The sequence below is a fragment of the Phoenix dactylifera genome, unplaced genomic scaffold (genome assembly GCF_009389715.1).
Source record: "Phoenix dactylifera cultivar Barhee BC4 unplaced genomic scaffold, palm_55x_up_171113_PBpolish2nd_filt_p 000100F, whole genome shotgun sequence".
In the NCBI taxonomy this organism is placed as follows: domain Eukaryota; kingdom Viridiplantae; phylum Streptophyta; class Magnoliopsida; order Arecales; family Arecaceae; genus Phoenix; species Phoenix dactylifera.
The window spans coordinates 1,119,605-1,143,880 of NW_024067682.1; the positions used below are offsets into that span (position 1 = coordinate 1,119,605).

Here is a 24,276-nt window from a genome sequence, read left to right on the forward strand (position 1 = left end):
ATAGCCAGGCAGAGAAGGGCAAGAAGAGTAAGTAGAGGCAAGTAGCACGAAGGGTAAGAAGGCAACTGCCTAGCACACCAAAAAAGAAAAACAAATGGCATATGCAGCCCCAATGAAGAGTGTCGAGGAGGAGTCAGTTCACTTAGATTCAGATATCAGAAGCAGCACTTCTAGCAGTCATGGATCTGCTGGCCAAGAAGGAAGTAGAGGACATGAGACTACCGTTTATGAGACACGGCCATAGGATGGTCTTCGATTCACCGGTGAGTCCTAGTTTACGGGTCAAATTTTGCTGCTGACTTATTCGGATGGACCCCTTCACAGGCATTTTATCAGTTAGTTTATCAGCAAAAGGACAACTCTTAGAGCCAGAGCTTCAACGAGAGATCCGAGAGTGCTATAACCCGAAGCACGATTCTTATAGGATGGACATACAAAACTACAAAGCCGCTTGATTAGAAGGATGGGTTGATGTGCCTTCTGACTATGCTAATGATTCGGATATTTACGAGAAGTATCGTCACTATACGAGATTTTAGATATCGTATGTACGTTGTACTTTAAATATATGTAATTAATTGTATTATTTTATATTTTTTATCTCACTACTTAATTTGAGGATATTTCATGTTGCTTCTTATAACATGCAATATCTCACTAATTATTTTATGATTTGTATTATTTTAAAATAATACGATCATCATTTTACGTTAAACTGTAGTCGTAGAAACACCAAAAAACATCAAATATCAAAAAAATATCAAATTAGACTTAAAAATTATTGAAAAAATTCAAAAGATAGATTACCAAATAAATCAACTTGAAAAACTCAAAAAAAATGGACGTACCGGTGTGAAACCGGCACGCCCAACGGTACCGTGTCGGTACCGTACCGATCCATCCGCCGACCGGTACAAATTTCGGCACTAGTTTGGCAGACCTTGCACAAACCTATTAAGTTTTTGTTCATCAATCATACATATAACTGGAGGATAAAGCAAAACATGGTATGCAAAGATCACAAACAACAAAATCAAAATTATCTTCAAATACGTTGTCATAATCATGATAAACCTAGAAATTCAGGATATACGACAATCATAAACTAATTAAGGATAAAAATAGCTAAAATGCAACTTCCAGGTTCCTAAATCTCATGGACCACCCTATCCATCTTTTAGCGAACTAAACCGTATGGAAAAATTAGGAAACTACAACTCATGTTGGATCTAGGAGACAATTAAACCCATCATTTCAAGAGACCCATTGAGTTCGGTGGCTAAACCCAAACCCACCCATTTTTAACCGAGTTGGTTTTGGGTCAGCGAGGAACTGACTCAACTTTAAAGAAAACCCACCTGAACTTAATTATTCTAGGTGGATTCATGCAAGTTGCCAGGTACAAGTCAAATTTTGCCACCACTACATGCTAGGTAGCTTTCCATGGAGAAATTAGAAAGAAGAATTAGTGAGATCCCAACGAATAAGTTAACCCATAGCACAAGCAAGAGAAGACAAAGATGTACACAATAAATGTCCAAGGTTTGGAACCAATACCATGACTCGCGCTGGTCAGGTACCGGGTCAATACAGTACGATACCATCTGGCATAGTAACACTATATGCAACAAGGCACTAGTCAGGTACCAAGTTCACCAATCTAGGTTTGGCTCAGATTTTACCGATGACTAGCAAAGCAACGGAAAAGATGGTTGACATGGTAGAAGAAAGGCTGGCATCCTATCAGTGGCCTAGGTGAACATAGTCAAATTTTGCCACGTCGCCGACTTCACTTAAAAATTTTAGAAAAAGAAAATAATAGGTGAAGTCGGTAGTGGATGCTGACTTCACTTTAAAAAATCAAAAATATATATTAAAAAAGGGACCGAAGCCTCCTCCCCTGTTCCGACACATGGACCCTCGGTCCTGTTCCGGTGGTCATTGAAGCCCTCTCTCCCCTCTCCCTTGGTCATGTTCCAGCGGCCATCATTCACCATCGCCCTCTCCCTCTCTCCCTCCCATCCTCCCTCTCTCTCCCCCCTCTCCCTCTCCCTCTCTTTTCCTCTCTTTCTTTCTCCCTCTCCCTCCGCCTCTCTCTCTCTCTATCGCGCTCTCCTGCTCTCTCCCTTTTCCTCCCTCCCTCCCTCGTCTCTCTCTTTCTGTCTCTTTCCTTCTTCCTCTCCCCCTCCCTTGCTGGTTTCCCTGTCAGTTCATGCCGAAACGGCACAGCACGAGGACGTACCATACTGTACTGCCAGTTTCGGTATTGCCGACCTTGTATAATGCATTATTATTAAACACTTAGAAAGCTTAAATCTTCGTTAAGAAAAATCCAGCAATTTATTGGATGTATCAAGTTTCTATACATCAAGAATAGCTTTCCCTATAAATTCCACACTAAGGCTTCTATCAAAACCTGATCTGAAAGATTCAAGACATACCATCCTTGCCCCTAATATATAGTGTAAAGACTTGGCATTACCTTGAAAAACCATATGTTTACCCATAGACTGTTTCATTTTTCTTTTTCTATTAGATTACATGCACCAAATTCAAGTCATATCAACTAGTTCAGAAACTGGATCATCCTTAACTTAAAAAGCAATTAAAAATTTATAAAAGATGCAGATATAAACAGCATCCTTAGATATCATGCTTCTGCCATATCTCCTTAACTTGATGAATGGCATTTCCCTATGGAAGTTAATTGGAATAACATATAACTACTTTTCATCCTGATGATCTAATTATTCACACAATATCATTGCTGACCCTCCAAATCAAAGGTGAGCACACATAAAGTTTAATACAGGGAGAACTTATTGTTGAATGAATAGAATAAGCCTTAACGGTGAGAAGTGGCAAAAACAAGTATTACTTCAGCACTATAATTTCATAGGTCGGAAAGCTTAGTTGTTCCTGAAGTTGGTAGAGACATGAAAAGCTTACAAGGAACAAATAAAGAATATGAGAGACCTGTGGCGCAACTACAGTTTTGGAAGTGCCAATGCCAAATGAGGCTCCTCATGTATGACATGCAGATCCATTTTTGGCAGATCTTCATTGCTTTGTCAGAGTGATCCTCTATCTCTAGTAATAGTGCTCATGTCAAATCACTATTGATCAACAAAGGTATTTCCGTATGGACATCAACATCTGGTTAACCACTTCATCTTAACTTACGTTGTCCACCAAATTAAGCCTAAAGAGGGGGGAATAATTTCATCAAGATACTTTCATGCTTCCCTAGTACAACCATCTTTTAAATATACAAGCAACATGAGTAAGTGTAGCTATGATCCTAATTCTTTTAACTACCTCCAAAAGGAAAGCTAAGTGAGATGTTAGATCTTTTCACCATTCAAATGCAGAGGCCGATATTTCATGATAGATATGGAATAAAACCTGGGTAATAAGATCAAGCAATATAGGTACAGTGGAAGAGGCTAATGCCAGCATTACAACAGGGCATATGTTTATTGCAATGCAGAAATCCAAATTCACATGACCATGCTACAGTAGTGTCTATTACTCTGTTCCATCAGACTGCTGAGCCTCAACAGCACAACTCCAGCTGCTAGGTTCAAAGAAAACAATCCAACCTATTACCCCTGATAACTTTTGGCGGTCAACTATTACCAAATAAACTGACAGTCATACAAAGCCTCGAAATCTCTTTCTAATTCACCCTCTTTTCTTCCTTCATATGCATACAAAAGGTGTTTTGATACAAGAGTTTCCATACATGATATTTAAATCAAACAACATGTAGAAACTTGTGTGATTGAACAAACAAGCTGTAGGGAATCAACCTTTCTGCATTGCAGCAAAATATATTTTAAGTGATGATAATTAACTTAAAGAGAATATATCTCACTAGTCAATCACTAGTTAATTTAATGAGCTTCGGACTGTTTCAAGAAAATTTCATCAACATATGCAAAACTGGTGTGCAACGTATGTGCAGGGCCGGCTCGGGCCTTAGGCGACTGAGGTAGTCGCATAAGGCCCCCACCCCACCGCACAGTTTTTTTTTTTTTTTTGGCTTAATTAATGCATAGCTTTCAGCCTTTCCTATCCGAAAGCTAGCTTATAGAGTCATAGCTGGGCAGTGGGCGACGGCTACCGGGCTACGCCGCTACAGTGCATCCCCTTCGGCGTCTCCCCGATGACAGACTGGCTCGGCCCTAGGCAACGGCTACGACAATTGACAAATGACAAGCAACGGACATTTCCTCCCCCCTTCTCTCCCCCCTTCTCAGTTCTCTGACGGTGCTTTCTTTTTTATTGCTGAACCTTCTCCAGTTAGGGCAGTCCTCTCCAGGCTCCACCGCAGCACCGCTACATCTCTCCTCGCCGTCCTCGGCTCCTCCGAGGCTTCGAGCCTCCGACCTCCGGGCTCCGGCCTCCTCGGCTAGTCGGCTCCGCTCTAAAGTCCACCGTCCTCGGTCCTTCTCCGTTCGCCGTCCTCGGACCTCCCTGTCGGGCCGGCACTCCGCAGTCCGCACTCGGCTGAAGAGGGATCAGGGAGGCAGCGTCGCCGGCGTGATGGCATCTCTTCTCCTTCCCAGCCCTCCGCCCTCTCCAGGTGAGCTTTCGACTTCCGGATCCGGTTTTCTTTTTTTTTGGGGGGACTTCAGTGTTCAGTCTTTCAAGTTCCGATTGACTTCCGGAGCCAACCAAAGGGCAAGGGGCTGGGGACTCTGGGATCTAGCGAGAAGGATTTTTGGGTCGGGAAGACAAGAGCCTTCCGGTTTTCTTTTTTTTTTTTTTTGCTGTCGAGAAGGATTTTTTTTTTGTATAATTTTTGGAGGAGGAAGGGGATTTGGGTCATGTTTCACCTTCTTTAGGCTTCCAGGATGATGTAATCTATGTGAGAAATAACACTTTTCTAAACGAATTGGGTCCAGAGTTGAGATTCTAGAGAAGGACAGCAACTTTAGTCAATAGAATTAAATGGGGTGATGGGGAAATAAGGTCTATTTGAGGTTAAGTTCACCTTAGGTTCAAACATCATATATCATGACAATGTTGTTAGCCGATTTTTCCAAGTACTAATGATTTAAGTTTGATGTCAATGTAAGATAGTAAATTCATAAAATAAGTAATAAAACAGTAACATAAACTGATAAAAAGAAAATAATAAACCAAATAGATTTATGTTTGTTGTAATGCCCAGTAGATTTAATTTTTACTTTCATTTTAAGTACCATGAGTCCATGACTGAGTTGTCTACCATCTATTTGTTATAATGCCCAGTAGATTTATGTTTGTTGTAATGCCCAGTAGATTTAGTTTTTATTTTCATTTTGAGTACCATGATTGAGTTGTCTACCATATGTTTGTTATAATGCCCAGTAGATTTATGTTTGTTCTTCCTTTTTTTGCTTTTTATATTTGTTCTTCCATTTTTTTCTTTCCTATTGCTCTGGTGGGCTCTGACACCCAGGTCAGGAAGGTTTTTCTCCTTGGAAAAAAAAGCCAAGTTTACAGACATGAAGGCTTTGGTGTAAGCCCGTGGAATCCTTCCATTGTTACCCATCAATTTGTTTCTGTTAGAGTTTTCAATTTGGTCAATGCCAGAGTTTTCGGTGGGATACTTTTCTCTTCTCCAAAGTGGAGCTTTATTACTTTTTTTTAAAATAAACTGGTGTTAGTCTGTAATGGGTTTATAATTTCTAGAAGACATCTTGGGTTGCAGGTTTCTGGTGATGGCTAATGGGATAGCTGCAGGTTATAGTCTAACCCAGGGGGTGAGGTCTGTGGTGAGCATGATAAAAGGAAGGGTTCTCTTCAACAAGGCCTTGGCTTGGGCTATCTTCTAATGTGATCAGGTATGTTGTAAATTCTTTGGGGCAGGGCCTCTTCACATACATTGGAAAGCATTTGTGGTGTAGATGAATGCACATAGCTAAGTTATTAAAGGGTGCTGAAGGTTTAGATTTCTAAACACTAATAGCTAAGCATAAATGGGCCCTATTCTCATAGCTTTTCACTACTTGTAAGCACTGATTTCGGAACATCTAATAGCTATTATTTTTAAATGAATTTTTAAAATATTTTGCATTTATTAAAAAAAATTATTTTTTTAAAAAAAAAAAGGCCTCTTTAATGAGTTCGTCTTAGGCCCCCAAATGTATTGGGCCGCCCCTGCGTATGTGATTACCATTTAAAGTTTAAACAGGTCTAATACTAAAGTAATTGTTTTTTAAAATGCTGCTATCGTATAAGTAAATACAGCGAACTGCAAACTATACACAGGATTTTGAATTTCATCTTCATTCAGGATCATAAACATGCAGATTTTTTGATGTTCGGAAACTTCAATCTACAAAATTATACCTGTGGGAGTAAAGTGGGAAATGAAATGAGAAGTTTTTTCATGTTCAAGTTAAGAAAGTCAAGGGTCGCTTCCGCAACAACAGGGTCTGAAAACTCCCTGCAACAACAAAGAAAACAAAGTAGGTTGTTAGAAACAACTACAATAGTTAAATACCCGTCTAATACAGGAATAAATTGTTGTTGTTGTTGTTGTTGTTGTTGTTGTGTGTGTGTGTGTGTGTGTGTGAGAGAGAGCTGATTAATCAGCAAGAAAGTCTGGAGTTAATCCATAAGGTATTTCAGACCTATCAGTTAGGTTCAGATACAAAATCAAGATCAAGATCCAAAATTTAACCGACTTGGATGTGATGCTGACATAACTGAATCTGAAATCTGTTTGCATCAAAACTACTCTCCTACAATCTGTCTATTCCAAATTGAAAAGAAAATGACTACAGTATGCCTTGAAGTGCCATGAAATAAATTTTAGGCATTATGGATAACATATGCAGTATTTAAAATTCTAGTGATGTGTTTTTTCAGTTGCTTGGATAGACAATGTAGATAGAATATTTAAATCCATTATCAAACCAAAGTATAAAAAAAAAAAAAAATCTTGTACAGAAGCAAGTATAAAAGATGTACTGAATACAGTTCATTTAACTTTCTTGAAGTAAGTTTGATAAGAGTGATATAAGCTGTCCATTATCCATCATATGTAAACGGCATTCTACTATGCACATGTGCATGTTTGCATGCTAGTGATAGATATATATATATATATATATATATATATATATATATATATATATATGCGCATATATGCATATGTATATCTTTGTATGTGTATTTATGTACATATATGTATACATGTAAATCTATGTATATATATAAATAGATGAATATATGTGGATACATACATACATACAGCACATTTACATACATATATACATAGATACATACATTATACATACATACATATATATATATATATATACATATGTATGTATGTATGCGTATATATATGTATGCATGTAATGTATATATATGTGTATGTATAGATCTATGTATGTGTGCATATATATGCATGTATGTATTTATGGATGTATGTACAAATATGCATACAAGCATATGAAACCCATGAATCATGTTGATCAAGTCAGAATCAACCACTGGTACCAGCCAAAGCCAAATAATAAGATATCTTGATTTTAAAAATTAAATAACAATTACATAATCCAACTCATACATAACATTCATTTATACATAAGCGTGCAAATGGATCGGGTCGCATTGGGTCACCCCGACCCAACCCGGTTCCTTGTTCGGATCTAATGTTAGACCCAGACCCGGCCCCATAGAAGATCGGGTCGGGTCGGATTAGGTCAATAGTTAAAATTTCTGACCCAATGGGTCATTCGGATCCGATCAGGTCTATATATAACCTGATCCCAACCCAAAAAATCCAGGTCTGGGTCGGGTCCAGGTCAGATCTCTGTAGTTGTCATTCCTTGTACTTAATTTTTTTATCCTATTCCAAGGTTAACTGGGCTTGGCTTTGGGTGGTGGCGGACAGTGGACTGAGAAAGAAATGTAGAAGGGCTATGAGATGAAGAAAAGGGGTGGGGTTGCATTTGAGAGGGCCAGGTAGAGATGTATCCATGGTCCTCCTTTTAAGGCTTTAGCTTCGCAGTCACATTTGATCACCGCATGGGTGCAACCTCTCTGTTGGGTCACCATCACCCCAACAGCAATCAGTATAGTAACTCGGCGGGCCTACGTGGTTACAGCTGAATAGGCCCATGATTCTCCAACACCATAGCCTAGATAGTGCAGGCTACAACATCAAAATTGGGCCTAGTAAGTTCCGAACCTTCCGAGACCAACGGTGTATCGGGTTTGGGTTAGGTCAGGTTATAAGGTAGAAAACCCAAAAATTTTCAAAAATCAAATGGGTCGAGTTAGAATTTAGTAAACCCAAATCCGACCCAAAAAATAGAATGGGTCCAATTTTAGAACCTGACCCAGCCCTATGGATCCTTTAAACCAGGTCAGATCGGGTCTAATGGAGTCGGGACGGATCGGGTCACGGGTCAACCCAACCCGTTTGCAACCTTATTTATACATGAATACATGTATACATAAACATGTATAAAATTATGAAGTCTAATCATTATACATCAACATGCAAATAAAACTCAACTTCAATGGTTTTGAAGATTGATCTCCTAAGAACCAAGTGGCCATGAAATATTGAAAAGGATGGTAACAATAGAAATGGGTGGAAAACTCATCGTGGATTATATAAACTAAGAACATATGCAATGATCATGATCTTATTGTAAAACACATCTAAAAGGTTTGTAAGCTTCCAATCCAGAAATCAAAACATAGTTTGTTATAATTGAAGACTATCCGTCTGGTACCCACTTAATGCATAGTCTAAGAAACTTCAAGACCTTTGCCTTTTCACATTTTGCCATTTTAGATGTTGCAGGTCATGATTGACAATGTGATTAGATGCTCGTTGTGTAGTGTGGACGGAGAAAGATCATGCTCAAATTCTCCTAAAAGTCTACCTTAACATATATAGGCCAGCTATGATGTTCCAGTGGCAATGTGAACCATCCAAATGACGATCCACATTGTCAATGGCAACCTTCTTCATCTAAAAATCCTAAAAACCAAAAATTCAAATGGTTGGAGTCTTGGAGATATCTTGCCTACACATCAAGTGGTCACAAAATGGATATATATTTAGTATGATAAATGGTAACCTATAAGCGTTTAACGATTTATAAATTACCATAATAAGCATCAATTGTCATTTTGGATAGCCACCATAACTTTTCTCACCATGGCAGAAATATGTTAATTGGGTCATAGAAACATTTTACACAAGTACATGCATATAAATATGCATAATGTATACATATATGCATGATACAAGGATCCTACCCATGACCAAAAAGCTGCATATATTCCAGACAACCAAGCTCTAGGGCAAACAATTTATAGTTATGAAAAAAAGAAACCCTCCAAATTGGAAAATGGCACTAGAAGCCAATTTAAGCACTCTTATTTTACAAGCTGCACTCCCTTCATTTCTCTCTCAGAAACACTACAGAGAAAGAGATAAGCATGAAAGGTGCGTAATATAAAATCTAAAGACAAGTTCCAGTAAACCAGTGCACCTAAACTTAACCATTGAACACTAGGTTCAGGTATCACATGCATCAATTCATACCAAGCACTAGCATATAATTGCATCTATTACGCGCGGTGCATGTGACACCTTGAGTGCATGCGTCTGACTTAAGGAAGGAGTTGATAATCAATGACTATTTGAGAGGTGGCACCAAACCCATCTAATGATGAATTAGTTATCTCGGATTAGATTTTTTTTTTTTTTGTTTGTCGGAACTCATGTTACACTCCCACTTTTTGGGGAGGGAGAATGAACTAGGGCACATATGTGTTAACAAACAGAGTTTGTATAGAGATAGGCTTGATCGGCTATTTGATGTTCGAAAAATCAATGGTAAATGTGCAAATTAGATAATGACTAGGTTATTTTGAGATAGAAATATAAGGCTCGATATTGGAAAAACATGATGACAAACCAATCTTAGACAGTGTATGATGTTCTATTGAGATAGTGGGGAGTGCCTTTGACAAACTAATAGGTACCCCATTCTATAATGAATGCACTCTCCTGTATCAGATCTGAAAAGAACATGAAGAAGAGTACTGTTTTATAAAGAGGGTGTATTGACCATCATCCCAGTCAGCTCTAGGGATTTTCTGGTAGAAATGAATGACGGAAAGTCAGTCATGTAGAAAGTCAGACATGTATTAGCATTTACTAATCAACCATTCGAACTTTTTTCTTGTTAAATTTAAACCGAATCAAGGCTTTCCGTTATACCCTTAGAGAAAGAATGAATGCTCCTCCCAGTGTGAACAATTCCTACCAGTGAGAAAACCTCAAATTTTTACCGCATAATTGAGTAGTAAGTTTGACTGAAACCAAACTGATGCCTCAGGTTGTACTCATGTAATTTTGGTCAAATATCTAAACTAAGAGATGGAGAAAAGGGCTTTCATGAGTGAGTTGCTGCATGTTGTACTTGTGGAGACTAATCTTCATGATTAAAGGCAGGAAGATATTCAGCAACTTGTACATTTTTTACGCTCGAAATGCACCCCTATTCACTAGCTTCTCATCTAATAATGGAATCCAAACATCATGAATCAGTATACCCACTACTCCTGTAATTCATCACCTCTAGCTAGTCTCATCTAATACTTAATATTCAGCAATTTCCCCTCAGAATCACTTGAGCCTTCCAATAAATAATCAATATTGATGGATGATGGAAATGGGGCTCTTTGAATCCTGAAACCAAGAGAAATGCAAACTCAACAAAGGGGAAAGGAGAGTCTCATAAACAAATGTATTGCTAACAAAGAAAGCTTAAGAACATGGAATGTTGTACCGAGCTGAACCACCCGGTCTGGGGTGTATTGAGCAAAACCGAGGTAGAGTCTGGACGGCTCTACCCTTTGGTTTGGAAAATATTCAGAATTGCTCCAAATTGGGCAGGTTGGAGCGGTACCTGTGCGAACCACCCGATTCGCACCGATACGGGGTGGTTCGCAACCCCCCTTCCCCCACGCAAAGCAGCTTCAATAATAGGATGGCCTGAGAAGGCCTCTCGTGCCTTTTTTTTTTTCAAAAAAACCCAATAATCACCAAAAATCAGTAGATTTCCATGATTTAAGGGGCACATCCAACCCAAAATAAGGTAATGTGGCTCTCCCCCTTCTTCATTTCTTCAATTTTTTCATTTTCGGAAAACGGCAATAACATGAAAAATAGAGAAAGATCATGCCAAAATTTCAATTTTCACATGTCATAATATATTGTAGATCTATGGATGATCTATACAATCCCACTAAAATCTTTATTTTTTTATTAAATCTATAATTTTTAAATTAAAAATATATATTTGGACTAAAAAATAAAAATAAAATAAAGTCAAAAATTATTGTAAAATCAAAAAATGTTTAGAAGTATGCATGCTACTCTTGAGTCTTGACTAAAATTTGGTGCCAATTTATTCAAGTTTAGACGCGATCATACGTGTAGGCCCAATTTTGAATAAAATTGAAAAATAAGTGGCCTTCCATGCAAGCCTGTGGACTGAGAAAAAATATATATAGCATCATGGTAGAGTGTTATACGAATCTGAGCTCAAATTAATTTTTTGGATTTTTTATATTTAAAATTTTATTTTTAATCTATAGAATTTAACAAATATATAATTAATAAAAATATGAAAAATTAATACTATGTATAGATAATTCAAAAGTATTTTATAAAGTAGAAAATATATTTTTACATCAGAGAAAAATTTTACTATTTTAAAATAATTAATAAAATAACATGTGCTCGACCAACTTACAGGAATGGATCCATCCAGAAAGAAAAAAGATCCAGCATATGATATGATTGAGAGCATAAGCAGATGCTCTTAGATCGGCACTACTGGGGGTGAAACTAGTGTAACATAAAGTTCAAGAAAAAAGGGGTAACAAAGTTGAAGCAGCCCCTGGCTGGTCATTACTCCGATGTATCCAAGTGCCGGAAATACCCAGAGAAGGTCCAACAGTTGAAGAAAAAATACTTCTGATTTCACAGTAGTAAAACAGAAGGCTATCCAAAAGAGGGCGGAGGAGAATCGCCAAGCACCAAAGCTACCTTTTTATCACTCCATGGAGTCAAAGGAAGCCTCTATTTCAAATGATAAGGAGGTGCAAACCCAGTCTACCATTTAAGCGAGCCTAGATGACCAGTGGTAGCTAGAGAAGGTGGCCAGGCAAAAGGTTCAAGTCAGGCTCTAGTGTTGGGGCACCCAATGCAGCTCCAAAAAGACCTCCTTAGTCAAGGAGGCCGTCAGTAGAGGCGAGAGCCATATTACATCTATGTTGGAGATCTTTGGTAGCAAAAAAATGAATAAGTCCTTTACAGAGATTCCACCGAGCCACCATCTATGGCCTAGATCCACGTACCTTTCCCATCAAGGATGCAAAGTAGCAAAGGATCAACACTATGCTCGTGAAGGACAAAAGGACATGTAGCAAGCTAGTACATCCTAGTTTCACTTCAACCACATCATAGTAAATTCGATAGGCAACACATACTATCGATCTACCATCGCCTCCATACAGATTGCCGGTCCAGGTTTGGATCCTTCAGGACCAAAGGATATATATGGTGAACTCTTTGATACCAATAAAAAGGAACTACATAAGTGGATTACCTCCTACTAGAGCAAGTAGGGCAAATATGGACTAACCGTAATGTGTAATGGTTGGACCGATCCCAACATATGAAGCATCAACTTTTTGACATATTATGATATGAAGACCTTTCACAAGTCTGTTAATGCTTTTGATCAGGCGCATGACGCCACGTACATCCTAAGATTGATGGAGCATGTGAGATCAGGTAGGAGAGCAAAGCGTTGTATAGGTGGTCACTAATAATGGATCACAGTACAAGGTTGTCGAGAAGATCTTGATGGAGCGACAGCTACAAATTTTCTGGACTCCATGTGCTGCACACTATATCGATCTCATGTTGATGGAGATCAAGAAGATTTGTAGGGTGCAGCAAACCATAGAGACAACCTAGTCCATCACCAGGTTTATATAAAACCACATATAGACCCTAGCACTAATGAGGAAGTACACAAAAAAGGAGATCTTGAGACCAGTAGTGACACGGTTTGCTACTAATTATATTGTACTTGATAGCTTCCTTGAGAAGAAAGATGGCCTACATCGGAAGTTTGTCAGTGCTTAACTACCCAAATCCTAACACTGATGAGAAAGTACATAGAAGAGGAGATCTTGAGACCAGCAGTGACACGGCTTGCTACTAATTATATTGTACTTGATAGCCTCCTTGAGAAGAAAGCAAGCCCGCATTAGATGCTTGTCAGTGCTCAGTAGGAGAGCAGATATACGAGGGTCGACACTAAGGAGAGCTACATGGAGCACTTGGTGACGAGCTAGTAGTTCTAGCAAAGAGTCGAGATGATCGTGAAGGCTATCAAGCCATTATTGGAGACCTTCGAGCCATGGACAACAAGAGATTCCTCCAGATGGACTTTCTGTATCATATAATTAGGGGTGCAAATGGGTCGGGTCGGGTCGGGTCCTGAGTGACCCCCCCCGACCCGGTTGAAGATAAGGTCGGGTCAGGTCGAGTCCGGGTCCAAGTCGGGTCGGGTTCGGGTCCGAATCGAGTCCGCTTTCTTTGTGCTTTTGGGAAAAGATTTGGGCAAATCTAATTTGGTCATACCATAATTATGAGGTGCTGGGTGACCCATGACTTGAAAGACTTGCAATTGACCTTCAGTCAGAACTGATGACCCATGACTTACTAAGTCATGGGTCATCTATATGACTTACTAAGTCATGGGTCATCTATATGAGGTGCTGGGTGACCCATGACTTGAAAGACTTGCAATTGACCTTCAGTCAGAACTGATGACCCATGACTTACAATCCAAATTTCATATCACACTTTTTTTATCTATATGACTGATTGAACGGAACTTGGTGTCTCCCAGCTCCCCTCTCACGAGGACAAAAAAAATCCCAAACCTTCTTCCAAAATCCAATTCCATTGTAGAAAACTGGCACATGACCCATATTCAGTTCAGTGTTCCCTCACTTTCTCCCTTCAAAAGTTAAAAGAAACAAAAACCAAAAAACAGAAGGAAAAAAAAAAAGCTAGCTACCAAGACACCAGAGGTATCAACAGTGTAATAGATCGAGAGAGAATCCTGACGGGCCGAGGTTCCTTTGGATTCTGTGAACCTATGCTTGTTGCTATCCTTCCACACTTGAACCCTACTCCCCTTAGGCCTCTAAGGCTTTTCCTCCTCTCTCTCTCTCTCTCTCTCTCTCTCTCTCTCTTTGGGTCTATTCGGGTCGGGTCGGGTGTGTTCAGTAAACCCAGACCCGCCCCAGAAAATGATCGGGTCCAATTTTAGGACCCGACCCGGACCCGTGGCTCCTAAAATTCGGGTCGGGTTAGGTCTACGCAGGTCGGGTCAGGTCGGGTCATGGGTCGACCCGACCCATTTGCAGCCTTACATATGATGGTCATGGCAAAGGCTAAGATCAAGCAGACAGATCCAAAGCATGCCCAGCAATACATCAACATCCTCGAGCAAAGGTGGGACTATTAGATGGATATAAAGTTGCATCTAGAAGGTAAGAATGTACATTGAAATACTTTTCATTGAATACTCTTATATTCGTAAATATTTTACTAAAACAATTGCATACTGTATTGGCAGCTTACCATTTGAACTCAAGGTTCCAATACACAGTCTTTGAAATTGATACGGACGAGCCCCTCTGCATAATGCAATCTACAAGATAGAACCTGATCCAGAAGTTGTAACCCAGTGTCTTGAAGAAGTAAGTTAACTCATGTCTTCAATCATTAACTTAAAGTTCTCTTTTCCATAGACAAAAATATTTCGAGAGGGCTCTAACAGCTTTGACAAGAAATCAGTTGTGGCAGGCAAGAAAACTATGATCCATGTATACTAGATATCAACTACAAGTCTATAACTATTACTTGACGGTTTATAACTATTACTATCCTATATATAATTTTTTTAAATATTTTTACAGCTGAATAGTGGATTCATTTTGAAAGGTCGGCTAGAAGCATTACGCTGCTAGCTATCCAGATCCTCTCACAAGCGGTCTCCTTAAGTGGTTGTAAGCGTAACTGGTCCACCTTCGCCCTTATCCACATCATGCAGAGGAACGATCTAATACAGAAGCGCCTCAATGATCTCGTATATATCCACTACAATCTAAGGTTAAGACTGAAGTGTATTCAGAAGAAAGTGGAGCTGAAGTATAATGATCTACTCAATAATGATTTCATGCAGCATGAGGATGATCCCATGATTGGTTGGCTTAAGGGCCAACGTAGTAGCCAAAACTCAATTAGCTAAGATCGCCTCCACAATCGGTCAGTTTTATAGCTAGAAAGGCTGAGCTAGATATGGAGCAATGGGCAAAGCATAACATTCCACCCTCGCATTTAGTCGATTAGCTAGAGGGGTCAATGAGGAGTCAATCATCAAGCAGCTCCATGTCTGAGACATCCTCCCAGACATGGTTCGCCGTACTGGCCCGAACTGGACGGTACGAGGCATACCGTAACGGTACGGTACTCGATAGAATAGCGTACCGAGTGTCAGTACGCTGAAAGAGACCATATCGTACCTTACCAATACAGTGCTAGTGTGGCACCGGTACGAAGTCCGGTACCGAGACGATGAACCTTGCTCCCAGAGATATGATCGAGAAATCCTCAGACGAAACCACTACGCTATCTAGTCCACTCAGTCAGTAGGGCATCATCCATCCTCCCAGCATGTCTAGACAAAGAGTATGAAGAAAAAGAAGGCAGTTGCTCAACCCAGCATGAAAGAAAAAAAAAAGCCAATTGCAGCCTCGTTGGAGAGGGTGAAAGAAGTGTCTATTCACTCAGACTAAGAGATCAGAAAGAGCAACGACAATAGTTCCAATAATGACGCATCTGGTGGCCGAAGAGGGAGTGGAGGACATGGGACCACCATTTATGAGACAACCCCAAGATGATCCTTGAATTATCAAAGAATTCTAATTTACTTCTGCCATGCAAGATAGAGACCATAGTGCACAACCTAGAGCCCACTAGAATACCATTGCATATAAGAGAGAGCTCCTCGAGGTCATTCAAAATATGATGCTGCTGCAAATGACCACGTATGTAGAGTAAAATTCTTGGACATATTAGGTTCCGAATCATGCACCAGATCCTATTACCCACAGGCAGACTACAACCCATATGTGTACGAATATGGTATATTTGAGGCATCGTCTTCCAGTAGCTACTATCCTATGCAACGTAGAGCACCTTAGAGGTCAGATTTTGCTAACAACAATTCGGATGAATCCTCCTACAGCCGCGGTATCAGATAAATGACTTCTCCCAAAGCCAAAGCCAGAATATCGAAAGGTCAAAGAATAGTTTTGACCTAGGGCACATACCTTATGTGATGACCTTAGAGGACTATCACACTGCGTGGATGGAGCATTAGTGCGATATGCCCCCGAACACATAAATGATCCCAACATCTACGAGAGATATCAATACTCCACCAAATTTTAGATATCAATATGTATGTTGTACTTAAAATGCATTAACTTGATTGTATGTCATTTATCTCACTAATTTGCTTTACAAAAATATCGATTGATCGACTTTAATTATATTTCATGATAAAATTATGGTCAATTTAGGGTCAAGGCATCAAAAAACAACAAAACACATCAAAACACATAAAAAAATCAAATTAAGATTAATATTACTCACAAAACCAAAAAATTGAGAAAGGCAAAAAAATTGAAAAAATAAAAAAAACAAAAATAGGCATGTCGTCCCATGCATACCAAGTGTCGATAGTTCGATACAGTACCGAAACAGTACCATACAAACCAATACCTGGCTGTTACAGATCCCGATACTGGTTCAACCTACCTTGCTTAAAAACATATATTTTCTGTGCCTCCTTACCAAGTAAATCTCAGGCATTATGGCATGCCTCTCATGTTGCAACTAGGCATGAACTTGGCAATGGTTTAAAACTTGATGATGGATTCTTATCTATTTCCTTCCTCTTTTTGGACAATCTCAAATACTACACCCAACTCCCCCTTGAAGCACCAATGGTTTGACATTCATGTTGTGTCCTAATTTGAGTAGGATTTTACTTTTGGAAATGGGCTTGGCTTCTAGACAAAAGCAAAATTATATACAGTATTACTTGGCATGTCCAACAGGTCATAATTTAGTCGAACTATAAACAGAATTTGATAGATGAAAGAACAGCATTAGATTCAATAACATCATTAACACAACCATCCACCTGTATTTCTTCAAAAAGTTGAAGGGAACCTAATGGAGTTTGAATTTCCTAGAATTCTAAGTAGCAAGCAAGCAAATGGAATGCACATTTAATGGAAGAGAGAAGAGAGAGCATGTGATAGAGTCAAGGTTTTAAATATCACAGTGCGGAAATATCCCAAGTTTTCCGTGGAACGAAACACCTCGTATACCAATACTCAGGATGATGGATGTGATGTCTTGTCCTAGTCCATTTTCCGACTCATCCCGTACTGACACTTAAGACAGTGCCCTATCCCTTGCGATGGTGGGACGCCCGGCACTCCTACCAAAATTTAAAACCTTGGGTAAGTCCAATCTATTTTAGTCAAATCAAAGAGATTAGTCTGTTTAGAAGTTGAACCAATATATCTGAGAGTCGAATTAGAGAAAGATATAGAGTCCAATTTGTTTGGGAGTTCTACGAAAGGGGTCTAGTCCGATTGAAAAAGAAAGAAAGAGAGCACATGTGGTAGTTAACACAAATGAGAAAGTTTGTGGGGTAATTCATGTATTTTTTAAGACAAACAGGAGAGGTATTCTGATATAAAAAATGACAAACAGAACCAAGAGAGAATATTCCCTGATTTCAAATGTTTCATTGTATATAGTATGCAGTTATGCCCTTACAGTTCTAATGCGTCCTGAATTCTACCCAAGTATCAGGGAAGCCTTAGAAGCTATAAAATCCTTGGCAGTCAAAGCTTAACCACGGATGCTCAACAGAAAAATCTTAAGTGCTAAGTTTTCTCTTGTATGTTGGTATTGATTTCATGATTATATCTGAGTTCTTAGCATTGCTGATTCCACCAAAGCAAGTTGAAGATTTAGTGGCAACTACTAGCTCTCCTTCAAGAGGAAGTTGAATTCTCTACTTATCAATATTGTTGTTCCTTGTTTGCCAAATTTATTTACTCTTGTGAGTGAGATTACAGAATATATTACTTGAGATATTATTTGCAAGAGATACAATGATGCTTCAAGACCCATAACTGTGAGATCCTAGAGTAGTTCTTTCTCCGCATTGTTCCCAATAAAAGAATCCTTAATTAACAAGCCTTACCCAATCTATATTTGCTGGGACAGCGGATCTATGCATGAGCAACAAAATCTCAAGCTGATTTATGAGCAATTTTTAGCTTGACATTAACCCTGCAACCAGTGGTGCCATGTTCCCAGCTAGCACAACTTTGGGCAAGAGAAGGTCATGCCATGAACCCACCATTTGGGATTAAAGATAAACTACTTCATTGGCTATGCAATTTAAGCTCGTACAGCCATGAACCAGCCCTTTCAGCAAGGAAAGCCGTACCGGTCCGTACCGGCCGGTACGGGCCGGTACAAACCGGTCCGGTGCTTGACCGGTACCGGAGAGCGATGAAAACCGGTATATCCGGTTTTCATCTGTGTACCGGCCGGTACGGACCCCGTACCGGCCGGTACGGGACTCGTACCGGTGCGAACCGGCCGGTTCGCACCGGTACGGGTGGTTTTTTTTTTTTTTTTTACGAAACCACAGCTTCGCGCTGTGGTTTCAAAAACCACGCGCGGCGCGTGGTCAAAAACCACGCGCGGCGCGTGGTTTTAAGGGAGAAGTGGCCCGTGGGCCACTTCTTTCAATTTTTTTTTTTTTTTTTGGGGAACCACAGCGAGGCGCTGTGGTTCCCAAAACCACCGCGGCGCGTGGTTTCAAAAACCACGCGCCGCGCGTGGTTTTAAGAAGGAAGTGGCCAACCGGCCACTTCTTTCAAAGAAAAAAAAAAATAAAAAAATTGCTGTGGCCGACAGGCCACAGCTTTCTCCCTTTTTTTAATGGGAAAAGGAGTGGCCTCGGCCACTCCTTCCCATTAAAAACCAAGAAAGTGGCCGACCGGCCACTTCTTTCCGTACCAATTTAACGATATTAAGCTGGGATTTTCTGTTAATCTGGGATTAACAGCACGATCTTAAGCCTCTCGTTCGGTTATAAAAACCGAACGAGGCTCACTTCTTTCCCAAACAATTTGAGGTTGAGACTTGAGAGGTTCTAGTTAAGGTGCGGAGACGGAAAGATTTGAGAGATAGCGAGGAGGAGGTCCTGCCCAAAAAATCCAGCGGAGACTATTTAAGGTGCGGTTTTTTTATCCTATATTATTTTATTAATTTTGTTAATAATTTACTTAAAAAAATAGTTTATAAATTACTTAAATAATAAGATAATGCAAAAATTTACTTAGCCATCGGCACTCGTCCCGATTTTAGATATCCTAGAGTACTTTAAATGTATGTAAATGATTGTATCTTAATTCGAAGATATTTTATGTGTATGATTTTATCATTTCGAACGGGAGGAAAACATAACATGCAATCATGCATCATATATGTTTCAAATTTCAACCCTAAATTTAAATATGAAAATATCAAAAATCATGAAAAAAGTAATAAAAAAACATCAATTTTCATTTAATTTAAGATCCAACAGAGACAACATTAAAAAAAAAAAAAAAGTCTGGCTCGCGGAGCCCGGCCGGTACGGTACCGGTCCGGACCGGTACGGCGGACCTTGCCTTTCAGGTTTACTTTAGACTTGGATAGAGTCAAAAAAAATGAAAGGGGAGAGCGCAGATTGTGATGCAGGGAACTACATTTCTCTCTAAAACATAGATATAAGCCAAGAGAAGTATCGGTTACACAATCCAAAAAATGCAATTATGAGCAGTGCATGAACCAAATAAGTAACTCCCTTGTATGACTGGTAAAACAGCAATTGCAGACAATACTTTTTCGACCATCCACAGGCTTAAAAGAACAAATGTACAATACTCTTACATAATGGAGAACTATCATTACCTACTTAAGCATGAACGGAAAAAGGTCCTTAAACTAGGATCAGCATCATGTAGAACCACTTCTCCAAAATCAAGAAAAAATTGAAGGATAGTCTGCATCAAAGAAAATGCTTGGATTGATAAAATGGATACCATTTGTTTAAAACCATAAGCAAATAATATAGATAACTTGGAGTAGCACATGCAATGTAAAATGATATTGAAGTAGTTTAAGAGAGTGAAATATTTTCATAAAAACAAGAGTTTCAATTTTGAGATTGAGAAAAATATTAAGCAAAAAAGTTGAAGAATTCATTTTCCTTAACAATGATGACAACAAGAAAGATAATCAGTGGTCAGCTTGAGCATCCAGGGGATTTAAGTCATTTATGATGATAGGAGAGATAAAAAGTCTCACTCCCCCCCTCTATTCCACCCTCGCACTCCCTTTAAGACAATCCTACTGGATGCTGCGGGAACTTCCAAAACACACCCTTAATGAAGTAGATAACCAGTTGGACTAGTTTTTCTCAGGTATCTAATGGATGTCTCTCCCTTTCCCTAACCAGCCCCTATCAGAGCAAGGCCCATGGCAAATGGTTTGCTACTATGAAAAGTTCCAATACTATAGAGACAAGAACATGGATGAAAGGTCACACTAAGCTCCAATCAAATAAGCATGAGACAAAAGGAATATATACAAATCTTTTTTTTATTGTTGATGGAAGGGGATGGAAGAGGAAGTTAACAAACCCTAGATGGAATATATGCATATCAAACCCAAAGTCCATAAGGCACACCTCAAGAATCTCTAGCTATATGAAAGTAATTTCTTTGCAAGAATAGGATAAAAGATCGAATGCTGTAAATAACAAGGAACAAGGTGAGGCAGCCAAATAAATCAGTCAAGACTTTAAGAATAGGGGGGATAATAACTCGGTCAAGACTTTGAGAACAAGGGATGTGCTTGGCATTAGGATAAAGTCAACGATGTGAGATGGGCATTATTGTCACTCTTCTACCATCTAGTACTTATGGCAGCAAAGCAGTTCTCCATCACAATCGGAGCCAAAACAATCAATTTCATTGGTTCTTGGTAATTCTTGGTACCTTGGAAAATAGATGATCTAGTAAGGCTTAAAGCAGCAAAATCTATCAGTGCACCACAAATTAGATGGATCCAAGCATTGCTAAATTAAACCACATTGTAGATGGATAGAAAAGCAGACCAAGATTACAAAGCAGAGGTACAAGAGTAGAAGAAAGCATCAATTCCCTTCTTCTCGAAAAGACCTTTTTTGAGAAATTGTGCAGCATGCTTCTAGTAGTTCTTGGGGGCATGAGAGATTTGGTTTAGAAAAAGACATGGTGTTTTTGGGTGGATTTAGATGATAGATGAGGGGGTAATTTAAAAGGAGATCGACAAAGATGAGCAAAAGAGAAAGAAACATCCCAACCATTCATAGGTTACAGTGAGAAAGGTAAACAAATTATTAAGTGATGTGGCAGAAGTGCACCCACGAGTAGGTCTCCTTGGCCTATTCGCGTGTGTACCCTAGCACTCCTTGACCTAGAATGTTAATAGTACTCGAATATGTAGTTGCACACATGCACCTGCCTTTTGCACTTTCATTGTTCTCCTTTCTTATCCCCTTCATGTTGTCATCCTTTTTCTTTACTTTTTTGTCCTATAGATATTCAAAGTCCACTTGTTCCTCTCATAGTTTCTTTAGTTCAAAGCTGGTTGTGTATTTTTTTCTAGGACACATTCACTGCTACATCATCCAACACTAACAAAGAGAAGATTAGTTGAAGAATTTCCACATTCCTAAGTTTAGGTTAATGGCATATAAAAAGGGAAATAAGCCTTAAACCCAAATACTCTCCAGGTAACAATGATATCAACTTTCAAGCTCCAATAGTGAACGAGAAACAGCACAAAATCACGCATCCACATACATAGGTACTTTCGCAATATGCTACAAGATGAACACCAATACAGAGTCACGCATAGTAAAATAGTTTCTTGAATTAATCTCAACAAAAATGTGGAAGCGACGAGCCAATATTTCAACATTCTCACAGATGATTAAAAGCCCAATCGAAACGATAAAATCAAGAATATTCTTGAAAAGGGAAAATTTAAGCAAATCCATTGGAACCCACAAGCAGTAGAAGGCCATTGGAGGTCTGGGACTGCGGCAAGGCGGTGATGCATCGGTGGAAAAGCTTGTTGATCTGCGGATATGCCCGAGCCACCAACTCCTCCGATCCTCCCTCCTTGCAAATATCGTATATCTTTCTAACCTTCACCACATCAAAGAAAACCCAAAAGAAAAGCTAAAAACTTCGGCAAAAAAAAAAAAAAAACAACTAAAAGAGGAGAGAGGAATCGAGCCGGACCGATTGGAGGAGATAAGGATCTGAGGCGGGATCGCTGGCGGAGGAGGAATCCCTGGCGTTGGCCGAGAGTGATCTCAGGTGGAAGTCCCAGTCTCCTTCCTTATTGCCGGTCGTCGCCATGGCGTCTCTCTCTCTCTCTCTCTCTCTCTCTCTCTCTATCTATCTATCTATCAATCTGGAAGTGGGGGAGATCCCGTTGCAAGCGCCGAGGCGCGACTACGCGTCCTGCTCTCTATCGGCTCGGATTTTCGGTTTTTTCGGCTCGCAACTTCTGTTCGGTTCGGGTATGACCCTGCTTCGAAGGAGGCTATTTTATTTTTATTTTTTTCTTTGGTTGCCGTTGTTGCATCCTTCCATCATGAGCCCCCAACATGTCATGAGCCAACCCATAGGCTCCCCAAATACCTGGTCATCTATAAACCAATTAACCCCAGAGGACCAGGCATGGTTGGCCATCTTAGTATGGTCCTCTCTAAGAGACTGATACAACTGCAAATCTTTGAAAACCATACATCATATCCAAGCAGTTCATTATGACCATGTGAAGGTTGGAAGGGATGGGCTCTCCCATTAGAATCTTTAGAAATTTTCATTTGCAAGGTGTTTCCAATTAAGAATCCCTTTGTACAAATAATTTAGAATATAAAAATTCTTTTTAGTAATTCTACCATATGCAAGGTAAAATGTGAAATCAGTGACTACATACCGGCAATCATCGACTTGCAACTAATGGCTTTATAAAAATTGATTGTCATGCCCACTATAAAAGTGGTAGAGCATGAAAACTTCATCTAAAGAATGAAAGTCCAAGTTACATGAAGCTTGTACAAGAAAAACCAATCTCCCAACACTGACATGTTGAATGGGTCAAAGTTAATGATTAATGGCTGCTTCCATCTTTGAACCACCGATACTTCCGTTAATTAGGATTTAAGCTTACAATTAAGCATTTTAGAATCTTTAAATATATTTTCTGTTGGAGGGAAAACTCAAGTCGTGCTAGTTCGAAGGCGCTCGACCAGGGAGCGCCGACCAGAAAGGCGCTCGACCAGGGAGCGCCGACCAGAAAGGCGCTCGACCAGGAAGCGCCAACCAGGGAGCGCCAACCAGAAAGGCGCTCGACCATAAAGGCGCTCGACCAGAAGGGCGCCCGACCTCAACGCTCAAACTGGAGGCACCCCGCCGAGCAACTAGCTCGGCTCGGCGCCCGACCAGGTGCCGAGCCCATGCCTTGTCCAAATATTCAACCTCAGCCTAATCCCTTAGAGAATCTGACAACTAGATACCCGACCCCATCGTACTCTGTTTCCGTCATCAAGCCATTAAAGCACGTGACCTCCGCAGGCCTTCGGCACGCCCTATCATTAATGCGTGTGACCCCTGCGGACCTCCAATGCACTCAACCATTAAATGAACACGGCTCAAGATGATCTCCGAATCACTGGACCATCAAAGCGTATGGCTCTCCCTGATCACCGGTTCACTCAACAATCAATGCACTTACCATCTACGAACCCCAGGCCCACCACGCCGGCGGTTCAACCACTCCAACAGGTCCGATCAACCATGACAGTTCGCTGACTCCGATCTGATCCGGTCTTATTCTCCACAACGCCATTAATGAGCATGATCGTGCCCAATTATCACGAAAAAGATAATTTACCCTGTCACCTCTCAGGTAACATAATATCCTTCTATAAAAGGGAACCTGGG

General features: G+C 39.9%; 1 protein-coding gene across 2 annotated transcripts in view; it reads right to left on the reverse strand.

Moving 5' to 3' along the window:
- LOC103720838 (AP-5 complex subunit zeta-1) overlaps positions 1-22,847 on the reverse strand; it is a 54,651-nt gene extending 31,804 nt beyond the window's left edge. Inside the window, exons 1-4 of one of the 2 annotated variants that reach the window (XM_008810763.3) lie at positions 22,564-22,847; positions 22,327-22,467; positions 20,183-20,274; positions 6,343-6,439 (exon numbers count right to left, since the gene is read on the reverse strand). In XM_008810763.3, the coding sequence (XP_008808985.1) occupies positions 6,343-6,439; positions 20,183-20,274; positions 22,327-22,467; positions 22,564-22,683 (450 nt within the window). In that variant the 5' untranslated portion in view covers positions 22,684-22,847. The remainder of the gene's footprint in view (positions 1-6,342; positions 6,440-20,182; positions 20,275-22,326; positions 22,468-22,563) is intronic. The other variant, XM_026809895.2, reaches the window with a different exon arrangement.
- Positions 22,848-24,276: the final 1,429 nt, after the last annotated feature.